Below are 27520 nucleotides of genomic sequence, written 5' to 3'. Positions count from 1 at the left end.
AAACGTTGAAACAACGTTGTGTGCCAGCCGGGTGCTTTAACTAGTTGTTTCAACAATGTCTGGACGAGGAACACAATAGATTTGTTCGAGATAACGAAATTTCGAGTTATTGCAGGCCGGCGCAACAACCATAACAGTGGGGAGGCTGAAGGCTCAAATTGAGATAAATTTGCTAGAAATTTGAGGAAAAAATTTCATTTGCTCAAAAGTTGGGAGGCTGAAGTCTCCCCAGTCTCCGCCGGGCCTTTATCGAGTAAGGCTTTTAAGGTATTGTTAGCAAAGGGGACAATAAAACTTATTCGAGTCATGGAGATACTGTTTGAGCTATAGTTGAATTTGCTTTTTTGTTTCTTATGACTGCGGGAATGCGTTGTTGCGTGACCGTGGAAATATACTTACGTGAATGCGTTTATTTTCTCAAACATTTTTTTCATGAATCGCGTGAATGTTCCCTTTTACACCAATATTGTGAAATTGTTCTCAATTTTTCAGCAAATTTTTCGATTTTTCGACCTAATGTAATAAAATTGTTCTTTTTAAATAAAGGACATTGGAATCTGTTTTCAAGTCTTTGTGTTATTTCCAATAGAAAATATTTCAATTCTTATCAACATCGCAAATCTGTCACAAGCCAAAAAAAAAACGAAGAGTTTTTTGAAAAGCCACAAAGAAAAAAAAACAAACCAAAAAAACAATGAAACTTTTTAAAATGTGACATATTTTATGACTTCAATTTTCTATGAAAAATATCATCTTCTGTTTTCGTTGTTTTCTGGCCACGACAAAAAAAAACAGGAAATTTTAAATGGCGTCAACCCGTGTTTTTCTGGGAAAGGTTATCTTTTCTGGTTGATCTAGAATATACGGGGGAAGAATTTTCAACGGGGCGAAAAACGGGCAAAAAGAGGGTGGGCTGTTTACTTAGGCAAAAAGGTCAGAGTACGTTTTTCACATTTATGTGATATATATGAGTCTAAGGTAGAGGAACTTTTTGGCCAAATTTTCGATCCCCGCGTATATTTTTCGAACCGCAGCAAAAGACCCCTGTCGGTCAGCAAGGGTGGTTCCCCCGGGGTCTTTCTCAATATTATAATAGTTCTGTGTACTTTTTAAATACGATTACACCTCTTTCTCAATGACTTAGAGGAAATTCTCTACCCTTCTACTAGATTAAATGCTAATGGATTTGGAAAATGTCTTGTGTTTAAAGGTATCCAAATGTATTTCATTACTGCTCAAAAACCCTGTGGGGATTTCAAAACTTATATAACATAATAAATTAAAAATGAGACTTCAGTCTTTTTCCACGAAGATAATCTTTTTAAATACTTTGGTCAAAAATTTGAACAATTTCTCTAGTGACGACTCGTGAGTTAATAAACTTTAGCTGAGGATTGACTGTTCTTATTTTTTTCGCGAATTTTAGGCTTGATTTATTTTGCTGAATTAGACGAGGGGCAAATCACTCGAAAAATGGTGTAAGAGATTTATGATTTATTTTTGATTTATGATTTATTTTTGATTCAATTTTGATTTATGATTTATTTTTGATTTATTTTTGATTTATGATTTATTTTTGATTCATGATTTATTTTATTTATTTTTGATTTATGATTTATTCATGATTTATTTTTGAATTATTTTTGATTTATGCTTTATTTTTGATTTATTTTTGATTTATAAAATTGTGTACGAGATTTATTTTTGTGATTTGCCCCTCGGGGCTCAACAAACGTCATCCTAGCAATTTCTGAAAGATGTCCAAATAGGCTTTGGTAAGAATTGAGATTCAATTTGTTCTTATAAAAACGAAAAAGTTAGAATTTTGAATTTTTTAAATTTTCTTTGACTTTTAGTTTTCTTGTGGTTTTGCGTTCTCTTTTCAGTTCTTTTTGCTTTTTGGTAAAATTGGTGATTCATAATGCAGATCTCTGAATTTCAAAATAATGGAGATTTTTTTTCTTCTAGATTTCACATAGGAAGAAAACAACAAAATATTGATAATAATAGAACATCGAAAAATAAAAATATTTTGCAATTACAAAAACTTTGACCGCTAAAATTGTATTTCTTTTACACCGTTCCATTTCCATTGTAACGAAAGGAGTTAATATTTTTAGATTTCTTCCTACTATGGCTGGCCGCATGTAGCAAAATTCAATACTTTTTTATTTTTATTCAATATCCATATTTATATTCAATTTTCTATATTTATATTCAATTTTCAATATTCATATTCAATTATTTCATATTTTCATTCAATAATTATTGTCAATAAAAAAGTATTTGCCAATAAAAAAAATATTTGCCAATAAAAAAAATATTGCCAATAAAAAAAGATATTGCCAATAAAAAAAGATATTGCCAATAAAAAAAGTATATTGCCAATAAAAAAATATTGCCAATAAAAAAGTATTGGCAGTAAAAAATTATTGCCAATAAATTTTTCTCATTCAATAAGTTTTCAGTAAAGGTTGAATGAAGGTCTCCACAATAGATATATCACGTGATCACTTAAGGAATTCGTGATTGTTTACTTGGAACCTCAGCCATACAACAATGATTGAAAAGCACACAGCGCGCTAGATAAAGCGTAATAAAATGCGCCAAAGCGAATTTTCTACCTCATTTCATTGCTCGGTCCGCATGGTTTTCACACAACCGACGGATTGAAGGTAAAATCGACTATTAATTTGAAATATGTGCTACTGGAAAAGAATGAAACCGCCAGATTCAATCCGTCGTCATTTGGTGCACACATTGAGGTTGATTTCACTACCTTATAACCCTGGGGCACTTCATCATTATGGTCCGACCTACGGCATGTGCCGCCTAGGGTAGGTTTTATGAGGTTCTAGAAGTGCATTGTAAGGGTGTACTTGTGAGGAAGGTTATCAAGCAAGTTTACCAACAGCCCGACAGCCAACCAGCCAACCTCCTTCAGTCCTCTTCTCAAGTTTTGCTTTGCAAGAAACTCACATGTTTATTTTTCGTGCGAAAGAATCACGAATTATATCACGTGACCGGTGTAAAAAATGTTGTCACGTGATTTTTTTGAAGAGACAAAATACATTCAACGTTTGCTAAAAACTTATTGAATGAGAAAAAAAATTATTGGCAATAATTTTTTTATTGGCAATATTTTTTTTATTGGCAATATTTTTTTATTGACAATATTTTTTTTATTGGCAATATCTTTTTTATTGGCAATAATTTTTTTTATTGGCAATATTTTTTTATTGGCAATATTTTTTTTATTCGCAATAATTATTGAATGGAAATATGAAATAATTGAACATGAATATAGAAAATTGAATATAAATATGGATATTGAATAAAAATAAAAAAGTATTGAATTTTGCTACATGCGGCCAGCCATATCCTACTCAATGTCAGTGATATATGCATGAGATAAACATCCATTTCCACGTGGGCAGGTTAACGGTGAAGATGGTGAAACTCGTGTAGTTAAAGAGGAGGACTAAACTTCAAAAATTTTAAATTCTGGTATGGTCCACGTCAGAAAAAGTAAACATAAAAGCGTGTTTCAAAAGTTTGTTATGGCCAAAAATACGTGAATTTTCATTTTTTTTTTTTTTACAAGCAGACGCAATCTTGATTTTAAGTAACTTAGAACCTGTTAACAAAATTTTTATATCATATAACAAAGAATTTAAATAAAGAATCATTTTTTTCGGTAATAACCTTGTCACCGCAATAAATTAATTGATGAAGAAGCTAAACGCTAGCTTTGAATTTGGATAGATATTCTAGTTGTAGGCATCGTCTTCATAAAAAACACTGGTCTGGAAGCTTATTGTTTTAACTTTGTGTTAGATTTTTCCTTTGTTATTATCAAAAGATGAAAATCGATTTGCTCAGTTTTTAATCACGTTACCAGGTACTCCTCTTGGGATTGGTTTAAGATTTAATCACGTGATCAAAAAGTGAGCAGAACTAATTAATTTCTCAACGCAAGTTCAAGTAGGAAACAATGGAAAGAAACAAAAGGCTTCCAGATCGGGGTTTTTTATACAGACTCAATGTAGGGGTATAATAATTTCATTATCTACATCAATTTATTTATAATGGTGAATTTTTTAGAATGTCTTTCATCTAGGATGACTTATACTATTAAAGGAAGAAATTTTGGCGGAAAGAAAATTTGGCAGATTTGGTGGATTTGATTGAAATCCGCCAAATTAAGTTCCCGCCAAAATTTCTTTTTTCAGCCATCCGCCAAATTAAATTCCCGCCAAATTAAACATTTTGAAAATATGATCTCTTTTAAGGTGTTTTTGCTATTTTTTCGCTGTTTTGACGCCATCTTAAGGTTAAATTTTTAAGCGACCGCCAAATTAAATTCCCGCAAAATTTAGTTTTTTCGTCCATCCGCCAAATTAAATTCCCGCCAAAATTTCTTCCTTTAAGGTAGTGTCACAGACCCGCTTGGGGCCCAGCCCCCTGGAAAGACTGACAAAAACTTCGTCCTCGGTGGGAAAATACCTTAGAATTTCAGCCCCACTTAATTAACTTTTATTTCATCCCCGTTCGAAATTCAATGTGAAAAACTTGCACTTCAAAACCATTGCCACTGAATTTTTTAACCTTGGACCAGTGGCGTTGTGGGAAAATTTTTCTGGAGGGGCCAAAGTCATTTTTTTTCAAATGGTGCCCCCCCCACCCCCAATTTTCCAAAGTGGTGTCGCCACCCACCATTTTCTAAACTTTTACTAATTCATTTGCCTAGGCATACTGAGGAAGGAAATATTTAGTGGATAAGAGTAGATATATCTTTGATGAATGGAAAGGGGAAAAACAGGCCCCACCATGGTTGGGGCGACTAGAAAATTTTTTTAATTCGACCGCCAAGGTACAAATTTGACACTTGCTTGAGTGAAAAGAAACTTAAAGAAACAATGTGTAATGCGAGCGAAGCGAGTGAAAAAATTGATGTTTTATGATTTCAATATTGTTGTCAGCATATTGGTCTTTGGGTGCAGTTAAGTTTTGATTTAATAATGCTTTAATATTGAACACAAAAAACTTGTAAATTAGCTAGATTGCAAAGAAGTTACCAATTAACTGTATTGCGAGCGAAGCGAGCGCAAAAATTGCAAGTATCTTAAAATTATCTCAGTAAAATTGGTCCTGGGCGCAATTTAAGGCGCATAAAGTATGATTTTTAAGATTGGGGCGTTTAAAAAAATCTCTTTTGGCGCCCCTTGCTTTCCGCGCCCCTTCAAAAAAGCTCCGCTGGGGGGGGGGGGTATGGCCCCCCGGCCCCTCCTACCACAACGCCAATGTTGGAACAAAGGAATTTCTATCCTAATTGGGATTACAATAGCAATTTTTTATCCCCACTGAGAAAAAAAGTTCAACCGGGGCTGTGAGACAGGGATCTCATGTTTGTTGTGTAGTTTTGACTTTCTTTTGTCTTTCTTATAAAATAAAAATGTATACCAACCCTTAAAAAAGGGGTCGATAATTATTTTTTTTAAAGTTTATCCTGGGGGGGGGGGGTACTACCCTTGCCGGCCGACGGGGGTGCTCCGCTGAGGTTCGAAAAATGAACCCTACGCGGTACAAATTTTTCAAAAAAGTCACCCTACGAGAGACTGATTTTTTCTATTTTGGTGTTTTTGCGACCCTACCTGGGACTCGAAGAGGTAAAAACTAACCAGCGGCGCATCCCTGTAACCTATTTTGCCCTAGTAGCCCCCCCAGGAAGTTTATGTTTGTTGTGCTTTTGTTTGGAGGTTTTTCAAGCCCCTGATAAGGATCATAAGACTCTCAAATGTTTCGTACTAAGCCTCCAATGATTTCCTCGTTTAGTAAATAAGCCAATAATATATTTCAATCTTTATCCCATGTTTTTTAGTTGTCGACTTGAGAAATAAAGGCTTTACTCTCTCTCATTTCTTCGTCATTACTCAAAAATGAAGAATATTTATTTTGACTTTTTATGTATAATAGGCTTTTTAAACGAACTTCTGGCTTTACTTTTTTTCTACAGAATTTTTTAAAGTTCTTCTTTTTTCTTTCTCGTTTCTTGTATATTGTAAGGTGAGCTTCCTAAGATTTTGATAGCTTCAGTGGTGTGGATCTGAGTTAGGAATTTTAAAACTTGTGCAGGAGAGTGCTGATTTATCATCTAAGGAATAAAAGCACAAGAATCACCCTCCACCGTTGAACTTTACGAAAGGAAATGCATTTCATAAAATAATAGAGAGCAGAGAATTTTCTAAAGTAAAATTATAGAAAAGTTTAAAAAAAATAAAAAATTATAGATTGATGGTCTGAAATGTCGAGTGTTTTAGAAATATTTCACTGCATTGCAATCTCAAATCGATACCGAAGATTCATGTTTAATTTTTGCTTTGGCCCCAGGGGGGGGGGGTTACTCTAAGGCAAAATGGGTTACGGGGATGCGCTGCTGGTCAGGGTACCTTTTTTAACCTCCACGAGTCCCAGGTAGGGTCGCTTTTTTTCGTCAAGGGTAGTACACCCTCCCTCCCCCCGGGATTTGATGTCTTTATGATTACACCCCTCTCTCACTAATATTCTGAACAGTTTAAAATTTTAAGGGATAGTTTTCACAAAGAACACGACTTTTGGAGATTGGAGAACGTTTTTGCTTTGGTTTTGCTCATTGCTTGTAATTTTTGTAGCTTCAAGTTCTAAAGTGTTTAAAATTGTCGCAGGAGGATGACCACAATTTATGTCAATGTTAGGGTAGTTTGAAAACTTTTTTTTCATATCCTTATATCCTCACATCTTCTAAGCTTTGGCCAAACCAAACGTCGTTATATAGATGTTTGGGGAACGTTTCATGCCAGTTTGGACGTCTTGGTTGAACCATATCATGACATTTTCTCCTGCATTTTTTTCTTTCCCAAGATTGAAATTTAAAAGGTTCCTGTTGAAAGACTTTTCATTGTAAAAAGTCGGAAAGTTTTCTGAAGTCTGAGGCCATTTCGTGATCCATTTTGATTAATCGAAGCTTTATGAAATCCTCAGTTGAGATAGAAGAAATTTGGGAGGTAAATATATATTTTTAGATTAATTATAACAGAGAGGAATTCTTTAACTATTAAGATTGTCCTAATGAAATCGTCTGATGACTGTGATTTTTTCTTTATGACGTGGATATTTCAAAAATTAGAGAATACTTAGTTAGCAGATCTTAAAGAGGGACGAGATGGAGTTTTTACAAGTTCTTATTTGATTTGGTTGGTTGTTAACCAGTAAAGAACGCATCATTTTTATTACTTCAAATGACCAATTATAAAAACTCCATCTCGTCTGCTTCAAGAACGGAGAATAGAGGGAGACTTTGCCTTTATAGTCCTTATATGAGGAATGGAACTCTCCCCCTACAGTTAGTCTTACTATCCATAAACGTAGGATAACAAAAAGGTTAGTTTGACTCCTCAAAAATGGCCCTCACAATTCGGGTACTTTTTCCCCTTTTAGCAAATTATTATATTTTTGTTTTCAAAATATTTCATTTATGCGATATTATATATCACCATGTTGCTTAAGCACAGATATCATGTATTAAATAATAGATAGAGCTTTTTTTCAATTACTCCAATGCTCAATGAACGGGCCTTGAAGTTGACTACTTTAATCGTAGAAATTTTAGCAAGACTAATTTTAGCGTATATTAACGAGTCAGGAAAATCTTGATTTTTTTTGGATTTATTTTAGCGAATCACGATTTCAAAAAATTTCGCGTGGATAAATTTTAGCGAATACTCATATTACATTATTGACTGAATTCGTTTTCTAGCATTTCTTTGCACTGAAACCCTTCCTTTTGATAAGAATATATCAAGGCAATATAACCAGAAATTTTGCGCGGATAAATTTTAGCGATCTATCGATTCGGCGTGTTTTAGCGAGATTTATTTTAGCGAAAATAGGGAAAACTCGCTAAAACGCTAAAATTAGTCTCGCTAAAATTTCTACGATTAAAGTAAACAAAATCATGCAACAGTGGAGACAGCCAGACAGCAGTTTAAAGCAGTGCCCAGCTGGCACATAACGTTGTTTCAACGTTCAAATGACTTTATTGGAACGTTAAGAACGTTATTAGAACATTGAAACAACGTTGTGTGCCAGCTGGGTGTAGCTTAACTATTTAGCATATCGCTAAATGAGCTCCATACTTTCAAGGTACATTTAAAATCTAAAAGACTACATGCTTTTCTTTTATAAGAATATCTTCTATAAGAATATCAGGCTGAAATTTGCCAAATCGTAAGAATACCCTAAGAATGCCATCTAGGGTGAATTTCACAGAATTTGATAAGAATACAGTCATTTTGTATTTGGTTAACAGAAAAAACTGTTACCTTTGTTAGAGATATATTGAAGCTTTGAGGAAGTTAAGTGTAATTTTAACCCAAATGTTCACTCAAAAGTCCAAAAGTCTCAAATTGATAATTTCTCATGTTTGTAAAAAAGTCAAGTCTAAAAAAAAATAAGAATACGTTAAGAATATTTCACCCTCAATCTTGGCACTTTCTTAAGAATACTTTACCCTCATCCAACGTACACTATTCTTATAAAAAAAAGCGTGTATTTTATTAGAAATAGAGAAGCCCTATCCAGTGTTGTATATATGATATCCAAGTCACTTAAAAGATATTCAAGAAAAAAATAGTAAAATATGGAAATTGATATTAAAATAGGATTCTTTTTTATGTTCAATGGGTTCCAAACATTATATGATGAAAATAACTTTTGAAAAAATATTATATGAAATAAATTGGTGGAATGGGAAAGGAAAAATTCTCTGATGACAGGATTAGTGAGGAATGAGAGAGATAAAACTTGAGGATTGAGGATTATTCTCAGAAATTATATTTGCTTGATTTTCTATCTTTGTCCATTTAAACGATTAGTACAGCGAGGTTCACAGAGATTGATTGGACAGGAACATGCTATTTGACAAACAGGCCTAAAATTTCCTGACAGTCTTGTAAATTCGACACTTTTTGATATCAGCTTTTACTATTTTTACTCATGGTGTTCGAATAAATCCCCTGAATAAATTTCGTCTTATGGTTTCCATTTTCTTTCTGCCAATTTTTTTGGAGCTCCAGTTATTACTCCAGATCCAATGTAATGAGAGTTTGAATATTTTAGAGTAAGACAATATGCATTTTAGAAATGTTCCAGATAAGTGCTTACACGCTTTTTTTTTTATAAGAATACACTTTATAAGAATGTCCATGATGAAAATGGCCAAAAAATTAAGAATATGCTAAGAATATCACCATCATGGAATTTTGCTACTCAAGCTTAAAAATGTCATTTTTAGAGCATTTTAAATTATAAATTGCCAATTACCCCCCAAGTAATAAGAATGCTGTAAGCATACTTTAGGATGATTTTCCCAAAAAAGTTAAGAATATCCATGATGAAATGGATTTACACCATTCTTATAAAAAAAAAGCGTGTAGTGCTGCAGCCATCTGATCCCTGCGTATTGTCGACTTGTTTTTGTCTAGAGAGAGTCTTCCTTTCAGAGGATCGTTCTAGCCGATACCAGGGTATACTCTAGCGTCAATCAGTAACGTAAATAAAGCCTGGAATACACGGGTTCGTGGTTAAGCAGTAGCGTATAGACATGAGGGGCGCGAAATTTGTATAGGAGAGCAGATTTTTATTATACAGTATTTCTCTTTTTATATTATGAATAGATAATTACAGTGCCATATAAATCTGCTCCTCTACACAAAATTTCGCCCCTCCTGTCTTACGCTACTGTTAAGTTAATTTTTTAGGACCCCCTTGGGTTTTCTTTCTCGTTTTTCTGACAACCCTGGATTTTACACCTTTTCTTACTGACCACCCTGGATTTTTACATTCGAGAAACCAGACTTTCTCAGCATTTTTATTTACCAGATCACCCTGGACGTTATAACTTTAACCGCGTGTAATATATTGGTCAAATTGTCTTCACCTGGTATTTTGACAATTAACCAGATTGAAGTTTTACTTCTGAACAGTTGTAAAAGCAGAGTAATTCACTTACAAGGCAATTGATTTAAATCTAAACATCAGCATATCTAAACTCGCTTTGCAAAATTGAATGTCTTTCTGATATAGTTTGATCTGAAATGAAAAATAAAAATCATGGCTTTGTATCACCTGGCGCAAAGAAATGATGACACTAGGCGCTACGTTTGGCCGAATGCTAATGGATATCAGGCTAAAGATGCAACCTCAGATATGGAATCAAAACGTTGCGCAAGTACTGGGAGTGTTGAATTGAAATTGCGAAGAAAAACGAAAGCAAGAGTTTTTCGGTTTTTGGACACCAAAGGCAGATGGAGTTTACATTATCACACAGTGCTGTAAGTATTTTATTGGTGTGAAAAAAGTAAGACGTTTTGTGACCACAGTCTAGGAGGCTCCCCCAGCGGACCCAAATTTCACGCCTTTGCGCATTTTCATGGCGTCTGGCGTGCAAATCAGATTAAGGGGGTCAAAATAATGTCATTCAACTGATGGGCGATGTTGAAAATTTTCGATTTTTCACACTTATTTTACCCACATAAGGCGTAGCGTTGTAGTGGTAATCTCTCTTGACTTCCGTTGTTTGGGAGGTCCGAGTTCGATTCTCACTGTAGTTACTACGTTCTCTTGGCAAATGAACATACACATTCGGTACATTAAGAATATATTATTAGTACAATTATTGTATTGATTTTCTTTTTTGTTTCTAATAAGTTACTTTGCAAATTATTTCGGGGCCATTGTTTTTTCGATTTTCACGCACTCACGCAACCAAAAAACTAATTCACGTATTCATGCAAACCATTGGGGGTGGACGTCGACCAAAAGCACCAAAGGGAGGGTAGGGCCCCGCGATGGTCGGAAGTATCTCATCTCGACGGTGGTAAGTATCAAATTTAAATTAGTCCTGTGTGACAAAACGCAAGACCAGACAAATAAATCAAAGATTCGGAAAATAATGTTATGGAACTTTTATCAATTCATTTACAAAGTTTTAGTCTCATTTTCGAAAAACAGTTGAAAATGATTTGGCAGATCGACCACGCCCTCTAAAGTGTACTTTTTAGCCCGATTTTAATAAAAGCAAATTAATTTATATCGGGATGAGCGGTGTGAGAAATTATTTTTTCCTCCAAGGCCAACGCCGTGTTACAAATGAAATGTAAAATTTTGCAACAGCTATTTTTTTATGTTTTGATAAATACACACGTTTCTTTTTATAAGAACATCCAAAATTTTTAAAGCCTCGATGTTCTTAACATGTTCTTATTTTCGACATTTTTCGAGCTTTTTTGGCCATTTTACTGAAAGGTTTTTCTGTAAGGTTTTTTCTATAAGGTGCTTTAGAGTCTGCAAAGCCTTTAAATATTCTTAACTTGTTCTTAACATTTTGGCCATCGAAGCCTTATGTTCTTATATTCTTTGTTCTTATAAAATAACGTGTAAGAGAAAAAGAGAGGAAGCTTGGAAAGAAAAGTAGAAAAAAACTTTTCCGGAGATATATGCAGTAAAAATGTAACAGATTATCAAGATCACAGGGGAAAAAATAATGGAGAAAAAATGAAAAATTAAAGAGGACGAGAGAAAAAAACAAGAGAATGTATAAAAAAAATGAAACATTGATAGAAGAAATTGTTTCAAAATAGAAAACAAAAGAAAAGTCAACAGAGCAAATTTTCATATTTCGATTTTATATTTTCAACAAAATTATCTGGTTCCGATTTACATAATTTGGTTGGTTTGATTTTTCACTTATTTGGAAATTTTAAGCAAATTTTTTCGTCAACAATTCTTCTTCACGTGCAATGAATTTCAGAAAATGCTTCTTGTTTTTTTGGATAATCGGTGGGAATAAGATGATTTGAGCAAACTTTTGAACAAAATTTTGAAAAACCTGTTTTTCGCCTTATTTCAGCTTCAACGGACTGTTACTTTAGATGCAATTTAATATAAAAAATAATTATATTGCAAAAATTAAGAACACTTTCAAGTAATATTCCTATTCCCAAAAATTAAGTCTGTAAATATACTTCATGTAGTTTTTCGTCTTCAAGATTTTGAGGCCTGGAAAATGTTAGCCTTTTAAGGCTTGAAATAGCATGAATTTGGAGAATTTAGCAGCAATTTAACCAGGTAACCAGAAGTTTTGCAGGAAAAAAGATTCTTAAAATAATTTTGAAAAATTTTGATACAAAATTTTTGCTTCCTGTCAAAAGTTCTTCCTTTAACTGTTTAGGAGAAATGATGAAATCGGTTCCATCAGCCGTTGCCATAATTATCTAATCATCCCAAAACAATTTATCTAATTTAATCTCACAAGAAATATAAATAAAAGCAAACATATTTCTGCGTAAATTAATTTTCTACTAGTTGGTGGAAGTGTTTGTTTAGATTTGCTCAAAACTGTTTGACCATATTAGAATAGCCTGGATTTCCAACCTAGCTATATTCACTGACCTTTATATGTTCCAGGACCAAGTTACTCAATCCCGGCCAACCAAAAATCTTTGATCGGATTTTTTAGAAATTGGTAATGGCGGCAATACTCATTAGCGGTGAAAATGCACCAAGAGTGCTAGATCTACTTTTCCTCTAATACTTTTGATGATTTAGCGCCGTTAGACGTTAATTCTCAACATAGTAATGGCTCTTTCTTGGGCACCAATCCCAAAAAAATTCAGGATATAGCTTGGTCCAGGGATATATAAAGGTCAGTGCTACATTAGTTTGTTTAATTCCGCTGTTTACCACGCCACATTGTTTGGAATAAACCCAGGGTCGGAATTTCTTTTGGCGCACAATAATCAAATTGACTTAAGAACACAATTTCTTGACCAAAATTTTGGGTCTCCCCCGAAAAACTTTTTACATCTTTAAGGTACACTTTTTTTATAAGAACGTCCGAAATTTTTGAAATCTTGTGTGTTTTTAACTTTTTGGGTTATAGGCCTAAAAATGCTCCTATTTTCAGTTTTTAAAGTCTTAAGTTTGTTTTTTTACCAAAATATCTTTCTAATGAAGAAATTTCAAAAAATATTTATTCATTTTATAACTGCCTTGTTTCCCAGATGGCTGACATCTCATTATTTGATTTATTTGATTATTTTTTGGTACAGCCTACACAGAAATCTTTGGGGAAAATAATTAGAATGTGTGAAAAATATTGGAGTTGATACTGAAGACCTTGTCTTTGAAGAGGGATGATTTTCTCCAGAAGGCTGTTAAATTTGACAAGGCGAGAAAAAAATGAATAAAGTTGTATAGCGTTAGTTGTCATTCCATTATGAAGATTTGGAAAAAGTTTCCTCACATACATAGTAATAGATTGTCTTAGATCTTGAGTTTTTGTTTTGATTTTCTGTCACCAAAATATGAAGGCACGAAATATCAACACTGTAACAGTTTATAAAAACAAAATGGCCGCACAGACGCTGTTATATAATAAACAACCGACATTTACGACGATAAACCCTGGTTACGGGGACGGTCATGACGAAAAAAAGAAAATCAAAAGAGAAGTGGCGTATTTTGATTTTCAAACGCAACTGATCCAGAAAGCTGAATTAGCCAAAAAATTACGCATGAAAGTTTTCCGCTTTCTTGAAGCACACAAATGTCATTCCAAAGGTGGAATTTATGATAAATTATTGTAAGTACTATCCCAGACGGCACACAACGTTAAAACAACGTCCATGTGACATTCATAACGTCCAAATAACGTTGCTTGAACGATAAAGCAACGTTGTGTGCCAGCTGGGATCGTAGACAACATTATTGTCTTTAACCCTTTGCGCGCGCTGTTTTTTTTTTGAATTTCAAAACTTTAAAGTGCTATAAAAGCTTGTAGCTTTTGATTTAAGCTTGTAGCTTTTGATTTAGAAGATGATTTTGGTACCATTGGAAAGGTATTTTTATACTCTAAAAGCATTCGGTTTATGCCCCTTTAAATCAAGTGGTCAGGAGCTATGGCCTCAAGTCTGGGACTATTTTGGACGCATATACGCACTCCTCGTGGTCTAAGGGTTAAAGTATGAAACATATTTATCATTGAGCCATCTATGAACAGTTCGTGTATTATGATAATATGGGTGTTATATGATATTACGATAATTATAACATGGTTATATCAGTTTGTACAAACTATGACCTAAAGTTTGTCAATTTCATTACTCTTTTCTCATTTTTCACACGCCTGTGTTACAGAGCAGGCCAGACCCCCTATTCACTGGAAAATTTGGCTAAAATTCTGGATATTTTGACTTTGAACAATAGAATTTCTATCCTCATTGCGATTTAGATAAGATTTTTCATCCCGACTGTTGGAAGAAGTTCCATCAGGGCTGTAAAACAGGGCTAGTTGAAACAGGAAAAATATGGCACAGGAGGTTGAAGCCATTTATGGTTGTATGACAGTAATGAAAATGACTCGTCTTCCCAATTGCCACTCTTAAATAAAACCCGTTTTACAGTAGACTCTCGCTTATTCGAACTTCTATTGCTCGAATTTTTCTATAGTTCGAACTTATTTTCAGTCCTGGTCAAGTAAACAGAGTAGAAACCCTCTTAACATACTTTCTTTGAATCGAATCTCTCTGTATTTTGGACAAACATTCGAGTTCGAATTAGTGAGAGTCAACTGTGAAACAGCCTGACAAAATTGCTTCCTGCAGGTGATTCCTGCAGGTGATTTGCCGTAATTCGCAAATACATTTTGCGCTATTTCCATGATGACATAAATATGCAAATGCCAAATACTTCCAAAATCAATATTGGAAATAATTTAAAATTTTGACCAAAAATGCAAACCTATATGCAAATTTTTGAAATATTCCAGAAAATTTCAACATTTTGATCATATAGCATTATCACCATTTTTTAAGGATATCACTAGCAAGCCTTTGTCTACGCATTTTGTACTTCGTCAGGAAACCATTTTTCTAATTTTATCAAAACACTGACTTTCAGAGTTTCTTTCTGCCTGGGTTTGTTAGATCTTTCTCAAAACTTCTAAGCCATCTAGATTATACCAAATCCCCATTGCTGAAGCCGTAGCCATCATAAACATCAGCAATATTGAATTCAGAAAATGGGTTTTTGTCAGGAGATTTTCAGTTTATGAAATAAGCTAATAATAGAGGATACATAACTTTAGCAACAAAACCTGAAAAACCTCTATAAACAACGTTGAGTCACAGCTAAAGTAATGAAACTAATCAAAAGAGTTGTCATTTTGGTCAGTTTTGGCGCTTAGAAATAATCAAAATCATTTCTTCATTAGAATTGTTGTCATTTTGGTCAGTTTGGCGCTTGGTATCGGAAGTACGATCCCAGGATATGATAATGGATGGTTATTTAAAGTCCGACTTTCTGTTGTAAGTTGATTTAAAGTCTGTCTCGAAATAATTTGCAGCTGGAGAAAAAAATGGCTGTAACTTTTGATAGAATTCGAATCAAGTTGCGGTTTTGTGCTCGTTAAAAAGATATTTGTGAGTGGAATATTATCAAGTAAAAAAATTGAGAAAAAAAAGGAAAATGAAAATGAAAAATGAAGAAGAAAAAAATCAACTTCTTGTAGAAATGTGGTATAATTATCATTTCCACAGGAGTGATTTTTCAATCTTAGATCATTATCACTGTTAAAAGATTTTTCAAAAATATTCATTCAATCAAAAGATATCAAACAAAATTTATTGCTGGTTGACTCTATAAAGTACTAAAAAACGACAAAAAAAACGAAAAAACCTGCCTTTTGTCGATCAACCAGCAATAAACTTTGTTTGATATCTTTTGATTAAATGAATATTTTTGAAAATTTTTTTCACAGTGATGATGAATAAAGATTGAAGAGTCACTCCTGTGGAAATGATAATTATACCACATTTCTACAAGAAGTTAATTTTTTTCTTCTTCATTTTTCATTTTAATTTTCCTTTTTTTTCTCAATTTTTTTACTTGATAATATTCCACTCACAAATATCTTTTTAACGAGCACAAAACCGTAACTTGATTCGAATTCTATCAAAAGTTACAGCTATTTATTTCTCCAGCTGCAAATTATTACGAGACAGACTTTAACACACTAATCGTTTCTCCAGCCAGATCATTATATTATTGAATGCAGCCCTGCGCCACAGACCGCTGCCTATACTGGAAGATTTGACTAAAATTTCGTCCCCGGTGGGAATAACACTCTACAATTTCAGCACTGGGAATCCAACTTTTATTTTATCCCATTTAAAATACAAACTTTTTAGCTTGGAATAATTAAATTTCTATCCCCATCGTGATTTCGATAATTTTTTATCCCCGCTGCAGGAAAAGGGACTGTTTAGAAGACCTCAACAACATTGCGTTGCGTTTCAAAGCACCTAGAGAGGAATCTCCATTCTTTTTCAAATATAAGAAAAAGTGAAGCTTTAGGATTTGCACCACAAGTCATTTTCATCTGTTTTCAGGAAACACTTCTCCTTGTCATCTTTCTTACTGAGTATCTTCTTCGCGTTTGGTCCTCCGGTGCCCATGGAACGTACGGGGCGGCTGGAGGGTGGAAGAAATATATAATCACGCCACACATGATCATAGGTAAAAACACTTTTATTTATTGTGAGGATTCAATGGTAGAAAGAATTACATACAGTCCACTTTCTGTAATTCGAGCTAGAATTTGGCCCCCTCCTCTGGAAAGTACAGCGGAGTCTGAACAACTCAAACCTGTACGGGGAACACAAAATTTGTTTGAGTTGTGGAAATTTCGATGTATGGAGTAAGTCACTGAAGAGACGAGAAAACATTTTTAAGTTAAAGAAACTCTACTGTAGTATAAAATACTCATACCTTCTCCGATTCAAAAAAAAATCCTGGCAATTAGCATGGGGAATTGACTATATTCAAATTTATAACTGCTCTTTTTATAGATTTATTGGTGATCCTGTCATCTCTTGGTTTAGTCATTTCAACATCCTTGAATCTTGACCCTGAAGAGAGGAGGTAAGAATCCCAGCTGTCACACAAGCTGTCTAAGGTTCTAGTCTTCCGTATTACATTACATGAACGTTGAAACAGCGTCGTGTGTCAACTGGGTTATTACACGGAAGGATATTTGAAAACCCGCTAACTTTAGTGAGTCTCATTAACTCGAACCAGTTTTCTCCTCCCTTCACTTAACAATGCCTTATAAACCTTTAAAACTTATTAACTCCATTACTCGAAATTTCCTTAAATTTGTTCTCCGTGCGTGTCGTGTTGAGTAGTCACAGTACGGTCTCTAAAGTGTCGGGATTTCAAAAAAACTTCATTACCTCAATATTATAGTCTTTTTTAGACTGCTAACTTGAGCCCTCGAGCCTTAGCAACACGATTGCTCATTAAAAAAAACGTGCACATTATCTAGCATTGAGCTCCCTCACTTTACTCCCAAAAAGACATTCTAACCGGATCATTTTGTTACCATCTTGACAGCCATGGCAATTGGCGGAGGCACAGAGCAAATACCTCGGTAAAAGCTGCGGCAAAACGGGTAAAAATGGCACTTTGCCACAGCAAAATCATAAAAAAGCCTTGGCAAACTAATCTGAATTACCAGGGCTGCTTGATCCTACCATCTACAAAAGATCATTAGAAAGAGAATAGTTAAGGAGGCGGGATGAATTGGAAGACAGAGAATGGTGCGGAGTAAAGCAGTAGCGGAGGTGTTTAGAGTTTGTTCCAAAATATTATTTTTTCTACAAACTGCCGTGATGGCCAATTCTGCACATATACATTCTCCCACTAACGGACGATAGCATCGTCTACCATTATGTTATAGTACTATAAAAAAGTCTTTAAAAATATCATTTTAGGCTTTTATATTTGCTTCAATTACTACGAATATTACGTATTGACCGACAACGTGGTGCATTTGGTGCGTTCTGGAGAGTTTTCAAAAAACATCGAAAGGTTAGTTTGTCCGTATGCGCTTAAGTGCCTCTTTTCCACCTGACTCACAATGTTTAAACGTCACATTACAACATTAGCGAGTTTATTTATCTATGTTTTTCTGTGACGGGGACGGTAGGTAGGCAGGTTTCTAATTCGTCTATATCCTGACTGCGAGTGAGGACGACGAAAAATCAGCACTTTTACCGTTCTCGATTTCGCCGGTCAGAACTGTGGGTTTTTCCAAATCGATTCAGCCACTCCGCCTTCTTCAAAAGCGCAAATACATAAACTCGCTATTACAACTTTAGAAGGACATTGAAAAGATGTTAGCAGACTACTGCATATATCTGTTATTATGGGGGGGGGGTCATTTCTTAGATTAAGCTTGAGGGAAATTTTCAGGGATCTGGCAGGGATATTTTTCCCTTCTTCCAACACGAGAAAGAAAAATTCTGGATCACTTAAGTTATCGTTGTCTTTTTCTGCTAATATTGAGAGATGGCTCAGATTAATCGTACCATACTCCGAAAATTTAAGTTTGAATAAGCTAGTGGCTTTTTACCATAATAAATTTAACCAAAACGGGACAGGAAAACTTTTCATGAGGTACCCGCAAATTTGAAACTCAATATCTTCATCAAAAATTTATTCTAGGAATTGCTGACGTGTTGGTACATGGGCTTCTTAATGGTAACATTTGTCAGTTTCTTGGTATATTCGCTCGAACAGAAACGCACCAATGATACTTATACCCTAAATAACCTATTTGATGGCGTCTATTGGGGTGTGGTAAGATATTCCTTTACTCAATACATTATTGGAGTTTTTCGCCAATTTTGGTGCGGCTGTGATATTGCACTCGTATGAAGATATAAACTGTGATTGCAAATCCAGGCCCACCGGAAGCGCGGGGAGACTGGGGAGACTTCAGCATTCCCATTTTTGAGCAAATTGGACTTTTTTCAAATTCCTAGCGGTTTTTATCTCATTTTGAGCCTTCAGCCTCCCCACTTTAACGGTTGTTCCTCCTGGTTTAGTTCATTATTCCTGCATGTGTAAATCACTGCAAATTAATCTGAGATCACATCTTCATTGTTTCCTGCACACTAAGCTGAAGCTCTAAAGGGATGCGTGTGAGCAAACGATCAGACAAATATGTTCTATCGAATTTGTAAGGACCACGTCTTGCTACCGAGGACTGGGAATGACGATAACGTATTGTGATTGTGTTGAAATAGGGCGCTCTATTAGAAAAAAAAATCAAATTTTGAAATCCCGGCGAGAAACAAGATTCTTGAGCTATAGCATTAACTATTTTCCTCAGATGATTAATTTCCAAGCACCTTCAGAGGTTTGCAGTGCACGTAGGAGAGTTTCTACCAATAAGGTGCTACCTACATGGTGCCGAAAGGGGAGAAAGTTAGAAGGATGACAGGAGATACGTTAAATGACGTATTTTTATAATTCATTTTCAGATCTCGTTAACAACCATTGGTTATGGTGATATCAAACCAGAAACAACTTCTGGAAAAATATTGATTTGTTGTTTCGCTGTTTTTGGAACTTGCTTCCTAGCTATGCCTGCTGTAAGTTTTATTAAATCGAAATCAACCGAAGTGATTACTCGATTCGTTCAAAGCCATTGAAAAACCGGTAGCTAAAATATTAGAAGACCTTCTAACTAAATTATCAGATATAGAATATATTAGAAGCAAATCTTCAACCTTTTTTTAGACGTGGTGCCTTAGCTCTAGTTTAGACGGCCCACTTTTCGCCCTACCTATTATAATTGTGGGCAATACGTTGGCAGTTAAAATCTTTGCGTGGAGTAGATTGGAAGAAGACGTTGCATTGAGGTCAAAAGAGGGCAATGCATTAACTTTAGACAGCTAATTCACAATTAAAATAGGCAGGACGAAAAGTTGGCCGTCTAAACTAGAGCTTAGAAGTTATATTTTACTTTTTTTCAAATTAGGTGGTAAATTCTATTTAAGGAGATTCTTACTTTTCTACCTTATTAATGACAAAGCACAATCTAATAGAGTGCCGATTTCTATTTCAAATAGGGAATCATCGGCTCTGGATTCGCTTTACAAGTTGCAGAACAACAAAAAGAGAAACATGTGAATCGAAGAAGAAGACCTGCTGCTGTCTTGATACAGGTAAGAAGTTGGAAATCGTAATTGTTGATATGCGTGAGTCAAGATTACGTCATTTTCATATCGGAAACACCCGAAAAAGCCGGAATTTGACCCCTGTTTTGCTATTTTTAGCAACACTCATGGGTCAAATTTCGGTGTTTTCGGGTCTTTCCGATAGGAAAAATGACGTAATCTTAACTTACGCATATCGAGAATAGTTAGAGTATATAATAGTTTTACGTTTGACATTTAATATAGTTATACGTTTTACCAAACTTTGTCGAGTACACGTTTTTTATAAGAACAAACGATGTAAGAAAATAAGAACATGTTAAGAACATTTTTAGGCTTAAAACTAAATAAGTCAAGAATATTCGCAGACTTGAAAGATTTTGGATGCTCTTATAAAAAAAGGTTTGAAAAAGGTTGGAAGATTTTTGTTAAGAGTTTGTTGGGTCAATTTATCAACTTCACTGGAGTCTCCAGAACACGAACCTCTATCAATTGAATGTCTCCTGAATTGGAACAAGTGTTATAATCCCTTCAGTTAACAAAGCCTTATAAATCATGGAGATTCACATCACACGAAATATCCATAACTCGAACAAATTTCGATTCTCCGTGCGAATTCAAGAGACTACACTATAGTAGAATTTACCGCTGCTTCCATAGGCGGTTTTCAGACCATGTCGAACTTATCAGAAAAAGAAATTTGTAACTGTAACTCCATTATCTTTTAACGAGCGTTTCACTCCTTTGCATGTTTCCGACGTACTTGCTTTATTGTCTTAAATCCGTCAGTGGCTTCTATTTTGCAGTACTAGCTATTAGATTATTTAAAATAACATTGAATATTTATTAATCTAAAACAAGAAGCCCGTTGGGCGTGAAGGCCCAGCGAAAAGTAACGTGTCGAAAACAAGCGTGCAAAACAGCAAATGCATGACCCCGTTGACATGGATCAAAGTGAAGACAGGAAAAAAAATTTCAAAATCACCGGGGTACTTCTCATTGGTTAGACGCTTGAAATTTTATTGAATGGTCTCCTACCAACCGGGCCTACACAGGCGCAGGTTCAACTTTCCAATAAAATTCTAGCCTGTGTATCCTAGACTCAAAATTTCAGAAAAAAAAATCTTATCTGGTGTAACTAAAAATGTCGGGTACAGTTTGTTTGATACTGCCTGTGAGTGAACCCTTGTTGACAGACTATCGAAACCCAGGCAGACACACATAATTAACTTACCATATAACCTCTTTTACAAACTCAAAAAACTTTTAAAACTACTTTAAACTGCATCAAAACATCAGCCACATCAGGCCACATTTTAAAAAGGCTCCTTTCCATTTTGTTTAGAGATGAACCTATGTTTTCATTTTCATTTGTTCATCTTTTTTCACAAGGTCAGCTTTTTCCATAAATTATGCGCGCCCATAGAAAAATATAAAAAAATCCCCCGAATATTTTGCTTAGTGAGTGGGCGCTTTTTAACGAATTAGGTGCACTCACATATGCAGGTAGAAATATCCCTGCAGGCATGTTGTTGGACCAGACCGTAAACAAGAAAAATGATCTTTAAAGAACTAGACGGTAAAATAGTTTTTACGGTCTGCATATCCAAGCTAATAAAATTCATGTGGTTAATGTGAGTTAACAGTTAATGCGAAGATTCAGAAATGACCGTTTTCACTGTTCATGCCTTGCAACCATGAGAAATGTTCAATGAATTTACCCATGAGCTGCATTTTAGTGCCATTAACAGATTCCAGAATCAGTTTATATACTTTGAATAATTACCATCAACTGCTCCAACTTGGGACTATCTGAAAAAACATGGGACGGAAATTCGGCCACCATTTCACCGAACTTCCAAAGTCATTTGATTTGAGTTAAGGAAAGGCGTATTTCAAAAATACACGATTTCTCTTTCGATTTTACAGTAAGTGAAAATACAGACCAGATATGCAACAGTCCCATGTTTCCACCAATCGTCCCAAGTTAGAGACGGTTGACGGTATGTGAGTCGAGTTTGAAAAATCAAGTCACCGACTGTTTAATGCGACAGATCCAGAATTGACCATTTTATTTAATGTGTAGAATCATGAAAAAAGTCCCAATCTTGTTAAAGTTTACACATGAGCTGCATTTTAGTCTCCGTTAACATACTGTATTCCAATAATCAGATTTGAAATAATTCTGTGTCGAGTTTGAAAAATCAAGCCACCGCACCAATCGTCAAACGAGACAGATCCAGAAATAACCATTTTCACGCGTAGCCTCATGGAATAAGTACCAATCTTGTTACAATTTACACATGAGCTCCATTTTAGTGACAATTACCTAATTCCAGAATCAGTTTACTTTTAATAATCATGTGTTGAGTTTGAAAATCATACCACGTCCCACCAGCCACTGACCGTTGTTAGCGACAGATCCAGAAGTGACTGTTTTCTTGTGTAGCATCAAGGAAAAAGTTCCAATCTTATTCAAATTTACACATCAGCTGCATTTCAGTTTATTTATTTCTATATCAGAAGCCATTATTTCCTAAAAATAAAGTCTTTTCGAAAGCAATAAACTAAAAATAAAAGTGATTTAAGGTAGAATTTTCACTCATAAAACTTTATGAAAACTTGAGCAATAACTATAAGATATGCAGAATGTTGAAAAAGGTTTATAAAAGAAAATCATTACAAAATATCTTTGGTTTGAAAGTCTCTTGACCACTAAAGCAAAGAAAATGTTCAAGAAAGTATGAATCAACCTCCTCGCTTCGACCGCCATCTTGTTTTGTTTTGAAATTTGTTTTTGAAGGAGCGCGAAATGAGAAAATATATCTTTTATAGCCAGTATCCGACTTTAGCAACCTTTTCCCTCTCCAAACGGCAAAATTAAAAAGTGTGTTACTGGTTTTAAGCACCGTTTCTACCAAAACGGACGGACAGACAGCGGAAGGACGGAAAGTTGCAAATGAAAGGCCCTATCGCTAGCGCTGGGCCAAAAAGTACATTTCAAATTAGCTGGCAGTAAATTTTCAATTGCGTATTAATTGATAGATTTTGAATTAGATAGCGATTTCATACTTTTTGGAAAGGCAATCCGGAGTGGAATATTATGCGTATAAAATTTTTCTGAAATCTTCAAACACGAAGATGAAAAACGAAAAAGAAAAAAATCAGCTTTTTATCTAGCAATGCTATAACCACCATTTTTGGACTTGAGAAACTTCAATCTTTGCCCATTTTCAGCTGTGAATTGTTTTTTCGAAAAAAACAATTCAGTCGAAAGATATTGGACACGAAAGGAGGCTAGATGTACTATTTTTTTAATTTAACAGAGTTTTTGGAGGAAATATGCAGCAGACAACGATTTCCCTGCCACATGGATTCCGCACACAACTCAACATAAGGACTACGAATCAAATCTTTTGCGTACACCACGAAAAAGCATCAATCATCAACGAAGCTCTAAACCCGATATGTTTGGTGTCCCATTTACACCAATCATTCCTTCTATCCACGTGACTAGAAATGACAATGGGAAAGGAATGTCATCACCACCTTCCAAATCCTCGCACCCAGTCTCCCCAGGTTTGTATTTTTGTTATCTATCCAACAGTTGATTGGTTGAAAATGACGTATTGACTGATTTTACGTCACTTACAACCAATCAGCTGTTGGCTCCATGATGTAATGTCAGAAGACATTGCAATGGCGCATATCATGAATAAGGAGGTATCGTCTCCCGAGAATTTTCAAAATTTTCCACCCAATACGTCACTTAAAAACAATAGAAAAAGTGACGAATTGGGTGGAAAATTTTAAAAGTTCTCAGAGGATTCTCCAGTGGTGCATATCATGAATTGGCTAAGTTACAAATTTCCCTCCAACATTAATAAAAGAATTTTATATTTATGGCCAATTTTTTTTCCAAAATGGTGAATATCTTGTTTGAAATCCTTGCTAAACCTAAAAGACTGCTAAGATTTAATGAATTACTTCTGGTTATTTACTTTCGGAGTGTTTAGCTACAATCATAATAGCTTTTATTAATTTTTAATCAACGTGAACTGCAATTCGATGCATCCCTTTTGTCTCTACAGCCTATAAAAACTATTTTATGAATTATTACTTTCATTTTTACAGCGGAAATTCCTGATGATTTCAATTTCTCAAACGGATATTTAATACCAGCTAAGAAGTAAGCATTTCATTATTCCACAGGCTGAAAAATTCATCGTTTGTTTGAAACAGAGGTGTAATCAACTTCTCATATGAGAGGTACTGTGCATAACGTGTCATGCCCTCTGGTGCGCCCTCCCCTATAGACAAATTGGCCAAACGATCTTTTTATTTGAGAAAATTACCCTAAAACTTAATTTCAATAAAATATTTTAAGAGTTGGATTTTCGCACTCTGAGCCTATAAACCCAACGATTATTGAGGGAAGGGAATCTTAAATTCTAAATGTCATATACTCTCTCATTCTACCTTTAACCAAAAAATGTTCAATGGGTAGACAGTAAATTCTTAATCTTTATATTTTCATACTTTTCCTTAGGCTGACAACTGCAGAGAAGATTGCACTTCGATTTATTCGATTCTTAAAATGTATTTCTTCAATGAAAAAATTTAGGGTAAGTATCACAGTTAGCTGCATAAAACTTTTAATTGCCCTACAGGAAATATGTTTCATTACACAATCCGTGGCCGTTAAGGTACTCTTTTGTGCTTAATTGTAGTGGTGGGTGCGGTATAAGCAGGGATGGTACTCTGGGAGAAAATTCATGAATTCATATTAAGTGATTTTAGGGTGATTTTCCCAAAAACACATAGGAAAATAAAGGGTTTTGGCCCTTTTTCAGGGAAATTTCATAAAATGAAGGGGTCATTATAAAATGCTATTGGGGTCGTTTTTCCCAAAGAATAACAAAGTGACCCCACCTACAATTAAGCACAAAAGAGTAGAGCTCCTGCTTAGTGCTTCTGTTGAAGGGATTGGCTTTCTTCTTTCATCTAGAGCAGCCAGCAACTAAATAAGAATTGAAAAATTACACCTAGAATCGTGATTGCTGAATTTTCCAGCAACCCAGTTTAACAGTAGTGTCCTATAGCCCCCACAACAGTGCTCCCGGGGAAGATGTCGAGAAGTTTTATTCGTCACTTAAAAGCTTGCTTAGCCATATTCCAAGGCATAATTTTCTTTCCATAGCCGGTGATTTTAATACCAAACTTGCCTATCCTGATGTTCTTTTTTCATTTGACAAGGCTACGAATCGTAATGGTGAATACCTTTTACTAGTAGATCTTCTACAAGAATTTGACCTTTTTTCCTCAAATAACTCCTTCATGAAATGTGCTAATCATCTTTGGACTTTCAAATATCCAAACGGCGATAAGGCACAGATCGACTATATATCCTTCTCCGGAAAAAATGGCGTAATAGCATACAGGACTCAAGAGCATATTCTTCCTTTGCTACTGCGAGTACTGATCATCGCATCGTATCTTCTAAGGTAAAACTTAGTCTTCGCTCTTCCAAACCTACGAAACCTAATCCTTTAAAACAAATAGATTGAAAGAGAGTCTCTACAAATCCTGAAGTCTGTATCACGTTTGGAATTGAGGTCTTTAACCGTTTCTCTACTCTTTTCAACGAAGAATTAACCAAAGATAATGTTGAGCTAGCGTACTCTTGTCTTAAAGATTCCACAGAAAAAAGTTGCCCTAGAGCAACATCCAAGAAAACAAAAACGAGCTAAATCAAACCCAAAAGAATGTCCCTTAGTCAGGAAAGCAAGAGAAAATCTAACAAAAGCTTCCTCTTTGTATAAATAATGCAGCACCAATGCGGAGGCGCAAGGAGCAACTTAACTCTGCCAAGGTTAAACTTGACGAGGCCTACCTAGAGGCTCAAGTTTTTTAAATTGATACTCAGCTGAAGGACATGTCTGAGCAATTTTCCAAAAACTCTCATCGCGATGCTTGGAAATTAGTACAAAAACTAAGTGGCAAGAACTCAAAACTGTCCATCCAGCTGAAATGAAAAACGCTTAGATAATTGGTTACAGCATTTCAAAAATCTTTTAGGTAAAAAACCGGTGTTACCAACAAATAACTTTCTCCCACGAGAGCAAACTTCTCCCCCTCTAGATATATCTACTTTTTCTTTTACCATGGATTTGACATTATAAATTGGCCGGTTAAAATCGACCATCGTTCCAGTACCAAAAAAGGGAGACCTTAGTCTTGCCACAAACTATCGTGGTATCTCTCTCCTCCCAATCGCAGCAAAAATCTATAACAAGCTTCTTCTGAATAGAATCTGACTTCATGTTGAACCCATTCTGCGTAAAAATTAAAACGGTTTTCGAAGTGGTCGTTCTACTTTAAGCCAAGTTCTTGCTCTTCGACGAATCTTAGAGGAAGCTAGAAACTTCAATCTTGAAGCATTTTTGATTTTTGTTTATTTCAAGAAAGCCTTTGATTCGGTTGATTGCGATTTAATGTTTGATATTCTCTCTCTTTACATCATCCCTCAAAAGATCATCGATGCCATAAAACTTCTGTACACTAATACAAAATCTTCAGTATAAACACCTGATGGTGAGACTTCAACTTTTTCTTTTTTAGCTGGTATTCTCCAGGGTGATACCCTTGCACCATTTCTCTTTATTCTAGTTGTCGATTACCTTATGCGCGTTTCTGTTGATAAAATATCTAGCTGCGGTTTTCTTCTTCAACGTAGGTATGGTCCTTAATCCTGCCTTTCATTTAACAGATACAGACTTTGCTGACGATATAGCACTTATTAGCTCTACCCTAGAGGATGCAAAATATCTTCTAATTGCTCTTGAATCTGCTGCAAATTGTACAGGCCTATACCTCAATGAATCCAAAACCGAATATTTGACTCTTAATGTTAACGATTTATCAGACAATATCAAAACAATTAATATCTGGTACAAACTTACGAAAGGTAGAAGACTACAAATATCTTGGTTCCTACATCTCTTCTTCTGAAAAAGACTTTAAAATTCGCAAAGGTTTAGCTTGGCGTGCATGCAATAAGCTACAAAGTATTTGGTCATCTTCCTTCCATCGACTCTAGTCTCAAAGTTAAAATTTTCAAGTCAACTATTGAGCCAATTCTTATGTATATGGCTCAGAAACTTGGTCCCTTACCAAAAAGTTTGAAAAGCAACTAGACGGTACCTATACCAGACTTCTGAGAAGGGTTAAAAATCTCTCTTGGCGTTTCACCTTTCCAGATGTGGTAAGCAGGGATACAGGCCTTGATCTTAGCGACCTGGGCACTGCTATGCGCAACTGCGACTCCTGGCGGTAGCACCCTCCTTTACCAACTTTCTGGTAGATAACTTAACTAAAAGGGAATCTTCGAGCCGCCCTCGAATGCACCTCAAATTTCA

General features: G+C 35.1%; 2 protein-coding genes across 4 annotated transcripts in view; one reads left to right on the top strand and one right to left on the bottom strand.

The window, feature by feature from the left end:
• LOC136808480 (uncharacterized) overlaps positions 1-27520 on the bottom strand; it is a 209915-nt gene that overhangs the window by 79998 nt on the left and 102397 nt on the right. The gene's annotated exons all lie outside the window — the stretch shown is intronic.
• The window catches only part of LOC136808481 (potassium voltage-gated channel subfamily KQT member 1-like), a 34612-nt gene that overhangs the window by 3207 nt on the left and 3885 nt on the right, over positions 1-27520 (top strand). Inside the window, exons 1-11 of one of the 3 annotated variants that reach the window (XM_067065012.1) lie at positions 10114-10370; positions 15311-15404; positions 16488-16614; positions 16947-17019; positions 17871-17967; positions 18604-18738; positions 19425-19535; positions 20016-20111; positions 23429-23681; positions 24237-24291; positions 24652-24727. In XM_067065012.1, the coding sequence (XP_066921113.1) occupies positions 10150-10370; positions 15311-15404; positions 16488-16614; positions 16947-17019; positions 17871-17967; positions 18604-18738; positions 19425-19535; positions 20016-20111; positions 23429-23681; positions 24237-24291; positions 24652-24727 (1338 nt within the window). In that variant the 5' untranslated portion in view covers positions 10114-10149. Of the gene's footprint in view, positions 1-10113; positions 10371-13371; positions 13682-15310; positions 15405-16487; positions 16615-16946; positions 17020-17870; positions 17968-18603; positions 18739-19424; positions 19536-20015; positions 20112-23428; positions 23682-24236; positions 24292-24651; positions 24728-27520 lie in introns of those variants that run through there. The other 2 variants (XM_067065011.1, XM_067065013.1) reach the window with 2 other exon arrangements.

The sequence above is a fragment of the Clytia hemisphaerica genome, unplaced genomic scaffold, assembly GCF_902728285.1.
Source record: "Clytia hemisphaerica strain Z4C2 unplaced genomic scaffold, Clytia hemisphaerica genome assembly, whole genome shotgun sequence".
Lineage (NCBI taxonomy): Eukaryota > Metazoa > Cnidaria > Hydrozoa > Leptothecata > Clytiidae > Clytia > Clytia hemisphaerica.
Note: the sequence above shows the minus strand (reverse complement) of the source record. Positions and strands in the feature narration are given on the sequence as shown.